At 47.9% G+C, this 7,997-nt stretch overlaps 1 protein-coding gene across 1 annotated transcript; it reads left to right on the top strand.

Annotated features, from left to right (window-relative positions):
• Positions 1-686: 686 nt before the first annotated feature.
• MSX2 (msh homeobox 2) lies at positions 687-6,739 on the top strand. The gene is made up of 2 exons (XM_027571696.2): positions 687-1,110; positions 5,012-6,739. Exons 1-2 carry the CDS (start codon positions 732-734, stop codon positions 5,434-5,436), a joined length of 804 nt encoding a protein of 267 aa, XP_027427497.1. The 5' UTR covers positions 687-731; the 3' UTR covers positions 5,437-6,739.
• Positions 6,740-7,997: the final 1,258 nt, after the last annotated feature.

Below are 7,997 nucleotides of genomic sequence, written 5' to 3'. Positions count from 1 at the left end.
CACTGCTTTAAATTTTCCAGTCAGAACTTTGGAAGACCAGTCTCTGACCACCTCTCGGTCTCTCTCCGTCCCTTCTTCTTCTAGGGGTAATAGCTTTCGCTGTAGGGCTTTCGCCAATGGCGAAAGGAATACTCTTACAAGCTCCATGTATGTATTACTGCCTTTAGCAGGGATGCTGGCCCGTGTTTTCAGTGCTGACTCCTAAAGTTAGCTGTTTCCACGTATAGTAGGAGCTTCACAAATGTTTTTGCAATGTCAGTTGCAGATTTTAAACGTGTTCTGGCGGTGGGTGTTGGGGGAAGTGGTATGGGCGCGAGGTGCCTTTTTAAAAAGGGGTCAAAAGAGAGAAGAAATGGGACTCGGCGAACTTCCTCTTTAAATAATCGGCCTTAATTACGCCATGGACTTTTCAGTTTTGGCGTGATTATAACCCTTGAGGGATCGCCTAATAACAACTCTGCTGACTGCTCCTGTAATTAACTCCTAATTTATTTCAAACAGGAAAAAAAAAGAGGCCCCAGCCTCTTCCTGGAGAGCCAATCAGAGGCGAGCGTCTGTGGCGTCAGCTCCAGAGCCGGCGCCGATTGGCTGAGCCGAATCTCCCACTTCCCCTTGGAGGAAAGGCTCGGCTCCCAGCGCGCCCCTCCCGTCTCCCCCCAAAAAAGTTTGAGTCGCGGCTGCCGGGTTGCCAGCGGAGTCGCGCGCGGGGAGCTACGTAGGGCAGAGAAGTCATGGCTTCTCCGTCCAAAGGCAATGACCTGTTTTCGTCTGATGAGGAGGGCCCGGCGATGGTGGCTGGGCCGGGCCCTGGGCCTGGGGGAGCGGAGGGGGCCGCCGAGGAGCGCCGCGTCAAGGTCTCCAGCCTGCCCTTCAGCGTGGAGGCGCTCATGTCGGACAAGAAGCCGCCCAAAGAGGCGTCCCCACTGCCAGCCGAAAGCGCCTCCGCCGGGGCCACCCTGCGGCCACTGCTACTGCCCGGACACGGCGCCCGGGAAGCCCACAGCCCCGGGCCGCTGGTCAAGCCCTTCGAGACCGCCTCGGTCAAGTCGGAAAACTCAGAAGACGGAGCCGCATGGATGCAGGAACCCGGCAGATACTCGCCGCCGCCAAGTGAGTGAGCGTCCGGGCCAGACAAGGGGCAGGCGGGTCCGTGGATTTCTGGAGGGAGCTAGGGGGCCGGTATTCCAGGCTGGGGGTACGGAGACCCCTCTGCACTATAATCCCGGGAGAGCGAGCCTGGGAGTTCTTGGCCCCTTGATATCTCCAGAGTTCTGCGAGCCGACTGGAGCCAAGACACCTTCTGGGTCAGATCCGCGCAGCGCGTGTTCGGGATCCCCTAGCTGTGCAAAGTATCCGACACAATTGAGGATTCGCTGGTCTTTGAAGGGCGCAGCGTAGCTGGTTTTGCCGGGTCGCTCGGTTATCGGTTTCTCTAGCTCTCAGCCCCGCGCTCCAACCACTTTGCCTATTTTTGTCTCATCGTCCACCGGGTTTCTGTCTGGAGAATGAAGAGAGATCCACTTTTAATGAGCACTCGAATATGTGCCAGGCAGAGGCGGAGGTGCCGTACCTCCTTTAAGAGTTCACAACCCAGCGAGATGTGCCCTCATTTTAAAGATAAGTCTAGGTGAAATCTAACCCCCGGTATTGGGTAGAAATCATTAACTTCCATTAGGGAAGTTAATCCCGCAGGATCCCAGGAAGGGATGGAGGCAGAAACTGATGCCGGGACGAAATGTCTTCCTGTCGTCCCCGCAGCCTGCACCTTCGCCGGGAGCGGGCTGGGGTCCGAAGCGCGCGGGCTCTCTCGGCTCATAGTAATAATTAACAACCTTCCAGCAGCGCTTGAGGGTTTACAAAATGATGCTCATTAGTTCACCAGATCCTGATATCGCTGGAACCCTGAAGGGCAGGCAGAAGCACAGGAAAGGTGGTTAGTCCCTATGCGGACACCCGGACTTTAAGAGGACTGAACTTGCTTGGTCCAGGTCACCAACAATGGCTGAATTGGGCAAGGGACCCTAGGTGTCCAAGCTCTGCTCCTCTGTCGGGTGTCCTGACCACCTTTGATTCTTCTCCCTAGAGAAACCAAGCAGAGGTCCCCAGACCTGCACCCCGCTTCCTGCCAATGAGGCAGAATGGCAAGCAGCCCAGGAGAATTGATTTCTCTTCCAGCTTTAGCACTTATTTTGGGCCTGGGTCCTTAACACAATTTGGAGAACTCTATTCCTTATAGCCCCTTTTATTTCTATCTCCTGGCCTTTACGATTTCTCTACCCCCCACTGCACCTTTAGAAAAGGTGAGAAAGGGGGGTCTGCGGAGGGACTTTTTCCAAAGCTGGGAGAAGAACCCACACCTTCCTTCATTTCCTTCAGTCAGCCCTCAAGACTGAGTTGCATAGTGTTTTGTGAACAAAACAAGGCCATATACCCCGGAGGCAGTGGCTGTCCCCTCCGGCATAGCTCCTCCACCCTGTTAGAAACTCTGAAAGATTCAAAGGGTGTGGAGATTAAGGACTCAAAGAATTTAAACTCAAGTTTGCACAGTGCTTTATAGCACTTTTCACTATATTATCTTATCTGATCTCTGTGTGTCCGCAGCCGGCCTCCTGGTAACAGACAAGGACATTTCGGCGGAGTTCAGAGGAATCAGCACACACTGAGTTTGGGCTTGACCAACGACTCCCCCCCACCCCAAGAACAAAAACAAAAACACCTTGGCAATATTTAATGATCACCTATCCAGTGGTAGACAGGGCTCTGGGCATTCTAAAATTTAGTACTCTGAACCACATAGCACAGTATTACCCATTTTATTGATGGTGAAATAGAGGCTCAGAAACTTAAGGAACCTAATTTGTTAGACAAATATTGAGTGCGCATGTTTTTCTAGGCCTGGGTCAGTGCCCATCAGCACATCAGCGATTCAGGCCTTACAGTGAGGTGTCCAGAGGTCAGAAATCCCTACTTCCTTGGGCCTTAGGGTTGTGGGATGGCAATTCCCCTCTGGCTCTGTAAACCGCCCCCCCCTCCCCTCACAGAGAGGATGAACTTCCCTGCTTGGGGGCCCTGGATATGACCTTCCCATGAGAAAAATCCAAGATTCTGGAGAAAGGATTTAATTTTAAAACCAACAGTGGTTCATTAGCTCTTTGGGCCTAGAAATGACAGCAGAAGCCCTGTGGTTGGAATCGTGGGTCCAAGGAGCTTCTAGCACAGGAGCCTGGGGCAAGAGGGAGCCACTGGCCAGGTTTGTTATTTGGAGGAAGTAGGGTAACTGCTGTTTTGCTTTCTATAATCTGCATCCATCCTTTGACTGGTTTAAAAAGCAGGGTGGGGGTGGAGGTGAGGAGTGTTGAGAGGGAGACTCTTAGCTTTATGGCTTTGATACATGTAGCCTGGCGTTTTGTAGTTCAAATGCAGCCTCTAGAAGCAGCCGGGATGACTGGGATGACCATTCAGGGCACAGAGTTCCTGCAAACATGGAGCAGGATCAAGTGTAGACACTGGGAGCTTGGTATGTACCTTGAGACAGTGGAGTCCTCCAGGGAGCTAGGTCTGGTTTGTGAAGGGTGAAAGCAGGTCTCTGAGTCTTCAACAGGGTTGTTAGTTTATTTGTAAATTAAGAACTAGGTGCCTAAGCTCTCTGGCTTATTTAGGGAGTATGCAAAAGTCTAGACTTCTGTGTACCCATCCCTCTCCGGTTTCTGTTTTTGATCGATTGTAGAACCTACTGCCTCTTACTTTTTAGTCACTGAAGTGATGGTTAATAATGTCACACTAGGAGGAATCCCTTTCTTGTTGGAAATGGAGGCTGGGTGGGACTTGTTGTGTCACCCTCAAGTATGAAGTGTAAACTCTTTCTTGGGCCATCGAAGTAACTAAACAAGAAATGCGACATTCTCCCCATGAGTACTTTGGAGTTACTACTGTGGCTACTTGTGGAAAATTAGCATAGCTCATAAAAGCCAAATGCAGAAAATTAATTGTTTAGCATTCTGTCCCACAGCTCCACACTCCTGCCTCCACCTCCCTTTGAGGAAAAGAAGCCCAAAGTTAGTTGATAACTATGGAATCACAACGATGCCCAGTCCTGTGACTTCCTATAATTGAATCCATTTTAAATATGGAGTCTGGATGTGGTTGGCATACCTTTATTTTGCTTGTTATTCCCTCTTTCTAAATTCTGGCAACAAACTAATCATTTACACATTTGCTCTAAACCAGAGAATGGTTAGAGATGACTAAAATGTCATCACATGCTCTCAACTTGGAGGCAGCATGATTTCCCCTGACATTTACATTTATGAGCAAGCTAATTTTTCCCTCCTTCTTAGTAAACTTTATATTACAGAAGCACCCGGCCAAGAAACTTATCCCACATCCAGATCTGTAAAATGATGTTCAGGTTTTATAATCTGTAGACTGGATGGAATGACAGCTGTGCAGTTGTTTATTGCATGGGGCTGCTCCCAATCGGGAGATGCTATTAATTTACCGCGGACCTTTATCTGCACGATTATCCTTCATAAATATGCTGATGCACTCCAACTTTTGCTGGCATGGAGAAGGGACCAACCCAGTTTATTGGACCCTCTTTCACTTGTCTTCTTAAGGGCTTATCTCAGCATCTTAGAGAAGTGAGGATTGTTATGAACCCAGTTCCCCATTTTAAAGACCAGAGAACTTAAGCTCAGAAGAGATGGGGTTTTGTTTCTCAGAGAGCACTATGGCGCCCTTGACACCAATTCGTGGCTGTTCTAGTTCCTTTATCCATAATGCTGGTGTTTCCCATATAGAAAGTTCTGTACACTGAAATTCCCAAACTTTTTGTAAAAGACTCAATTTCTTAAATAAAGCAATTTATCCATTTAAATATGGTCCTCCCCCCCCAACCCCCACATGGATTTGACAGAAGTCCCTTTTTGAAGGATGAAGAAGGGAGGCCCGCACAGGCATACCTGGGAGAAAGCCACTTCTTTTGCTAATTCACTCCCTCTCTGTTCCCTAGGACACATGAGCCCCACCACCTGCACCCTGCGGAAGCACAAGACCAATCGGAAGCCAAGAACGCCCTTTACCACGTCCCAGCTCCTGGCTCTGGAGCGCAAGTTCCGCCAGAAACAGTACCTCTCCATAGCAGAGCGTGCAGAGTTCTCCAGCTCTCTGAACCTCACAGAGACCCAGGTCAAAATCTGGTTCCAGAACCGAAGGGCCAAGGCGAAAAGACTGCAGGAGGCAGAACTAGAAAAGCTGAAAATGGCTGCAAAACCTATGCTGCCCTCTGGCTTCAGCCTCCCTTTCCCCATCAACTCGCCCCTGCAAGCAGCATCCATATATGGAGCCTCCTACCCTTTCCATAGACCTGTGCTCCCCATCCCGCCCGTCGGACTCTATGCGACTCCAGTCGGATATGGCATGTACCATCTATCCTAAGGAAGACCAGCTCCATAGACTCCGTTGATGGATGTTTGTTTAAATGGGTCCCCCCTCCTCCCTCTCCAAGAAGGCAGTACCAAGCCTGTACTCCTGCTCTGCAAACCTTGCATGCGCCACCCTAAGCGGCTAGGCCCACAGGGCCACAGACATAGTTTGAATTTGTTCTTTAGGCTGGAGGCACCAAGCCCCATTTTCTTGGTGTGATCTTCTAGATGCCCCCTCCTCCTTTCACAAAGATTGGCTCTGATGGTTTTTCTATATAAATATATATATATAATAAAATATAATGACATTTTTATACAGCAGACGTAAAAATTCAGATTATTTTGAAAGGCAAAATTTATATGCACATATGTATACTTTTTTCTATATATCACCTTCCTAAAAGAGACTGTTTAAGTCCATTTTGTTTTTTCTTATAGGAGAGACCTATTATTTGCTAAAATTGCTGACATTTGGTGATTTTGACGGGATGATTGACTTTTGCTTATGGAAAACAAAGGTTAGAATTAGGCACAATGCATAGGAAGTAGATATGGAGAGATTCCTCAAAATGATGAGGACACATCGTGTTTTTGCATTTTTACATGCATTTAAAACTCATTAGATACTACCATATTTGGCCTTATATTTTTTCCCTCTGTCCACATTGTTACAGATTGTTAAAGTTTTAATTTTTTTTTGGTAAGATCAATAAAAGGGGGATGAGAAGAATCCTGAGAATGCCTTGAGGTAAGGTGGGACTTGGAAGTACTTCCTAATTCCTCTCAAGGCTGTTGCTTAACTCCATTTCAGATAATTGGAGAGTAGAAAGTTAAAGCATGTCAGGGGAATTGATGGTTTCTGTGAAATACTAGGTACAAGTCAGTCCTCACACATTGCAAAGGTGATTGGGGGCGGGGAGTGTAATTAATTCTCTGCTTAAAAAAAATAAATATACTGTAACCATTACCTATATGCTAAATATTCTTGAACAATGAATAGATCCAGAAAGAAAAAAAAAATCATGCTTTCGCTGTGTGTGTACCTATTGTATGTGCTAAACTTATTAGAAAAATTTATATACTTTTTAACATGCTGGGGGCAGAGGGTAAAGCCATGTTTTGACTTGCTAAAAATGGTGTTGTCAAACAGCCCATTTAGCTCCCTGGTACTTCATCTTTCTCTCCATCTTTCCCCTCACCACCACCCAGTATACTTTTATCCCTTTGAAAGGGTGCCTTGTATAATTTTATATATTTTATTGAAGAGTTATTTCTTATCTCTTATTCTGAATTAAATTAAACATTTGTTTTATTGCAGTAAAGTTTGTCCAAACACAGTTATTTTAAAGGGGGCTCTCTGTTCTTAGCTGAGTTCAACTCAAAAACACCACCAAGATTGGGGGAGGGGGCCGGTGGTTTTTATTAATGATATTAGTGTGAATCAATTAAGAGTTGTGCCCAGATTCAGCCTGGGGTGGGGGAGTGGATTGAAAATAGCCAAGGAAATACTTTGAAAGGTTTCCTCTGGCAGTTTGTGTTACTCATGGAAAAGAAGTGGAATTGTTATTCGTTTTTCAAACTCTAGTGAAAGATAAGCTTAGAAGAAGTGGAGGGGCTGAGGGATCTGAGAGGTTTGTAGATGATCAAGGGAAAATCTTGAACTTGAAATCTCCCAGTTACCAAAACAGCAACAGATTTAAAACTGGGAGAAAGGGACCTATAGCTCTTTGCAAATGGAGATTGTAACTAATTCTCTGGGTTGGGGGGTGGGGGGTGGATGCCTTCTGCCCTTTCAGGAGTGTGTCAAATCGCATTCCGTTTACCATTCCTAACTCCTTCCAAGGAGATGGACCCCGAACAAATGCTCTTTTCGGTTTGAAGGAGGAAGGTGGTTCATTCAAGTCCCGTTTGCTTTGCAGGCTTCCTTTCCACTGGGTACAGAACAGGGTCAGACTTGGGTTTTGAGGCATCACCACTAAAAAAAGTCGGCAATGGGTGGGAAGGCTGAGACGGATCTTAAATTCCGCTTTTTATTGCACAAATAAATCAGAAGTGGCTACTGATGGTACCTTTGGGAGGTCTGTTTTCGGATGAGCAGCCCCGGTGACCCTGGGAACGCAGGCAGAAGGGAATGGAGAACTTGTGGAAGCTGAGCGGTGGGCAGACTGGCACTGGGCATCTCCGAGGACTGGCGCTTTCGTCTCACGTTCTCATTGCGCCGACACCCACTTTGGAGGTGGGCGCCAGAAACTCCATTTCCCAGTCGGGCGGAAGCTCCCAGGGGTCGGGCAACGAGTCTGAGATCTACAAGCTCGAGCGCCGTGCGTGATTCAAGCCCACGGACCTGCTCCGCGGCTGGGGGCCGATTTCTTGCTTGCTCCACCGCTGCACTCCCGAGCTGAGCCCCAGGAGTGTCCCAAATCTCCCCAATTTTCGTCTTTGCCATCCCACTGGGCCTCCCCAGCCCGAACTCCTAATCCCAGTACGGAATCCAGCCATCCTCATTTATGGGATGCGTTTTCCAAAGGCCAAAGCCCTTCCCGGTTTCGTCAACAGCCGCCAAGTTGGGTCCCT

This window comes from Zalophus californianus, chromosome 5, assembly GCF_009762305.2.
Source record: "Zalophus californianus isolate mZalCal1 chromosome 5, mZalCal1.pri.v2, whole genome shotgun sequence".
Lineage (NCBI taxonomy): Eukaryota > Metazoa > Chordata > Mammalia > Carnivora > Otariidae > Zalophus > Zalophus californianus.
Note: the sequence above shows the minus strand (reverse complement) of the source record. Positions and strands in the feature narration are given on the sequence as shown.

What these genes read in the sequence shown, in the direction of transcription:
- MSX2 (XM_027571696.2), top strand. Translation starts at nt 732, where the DNA reads ATGGCTTCTCCGTCCAAAGGCAATGACCTGTTTTCGTCTGATGAGGAG. An exon ending in CAGATACTCGCCGCCGCCAA is followed by an intron (nt 1,111 to 5,011) that starts GTGAGTGAGCGT and finishes TCTGTTCCCTAG; the next exon opens with GACACATGAGCCCCACCACC.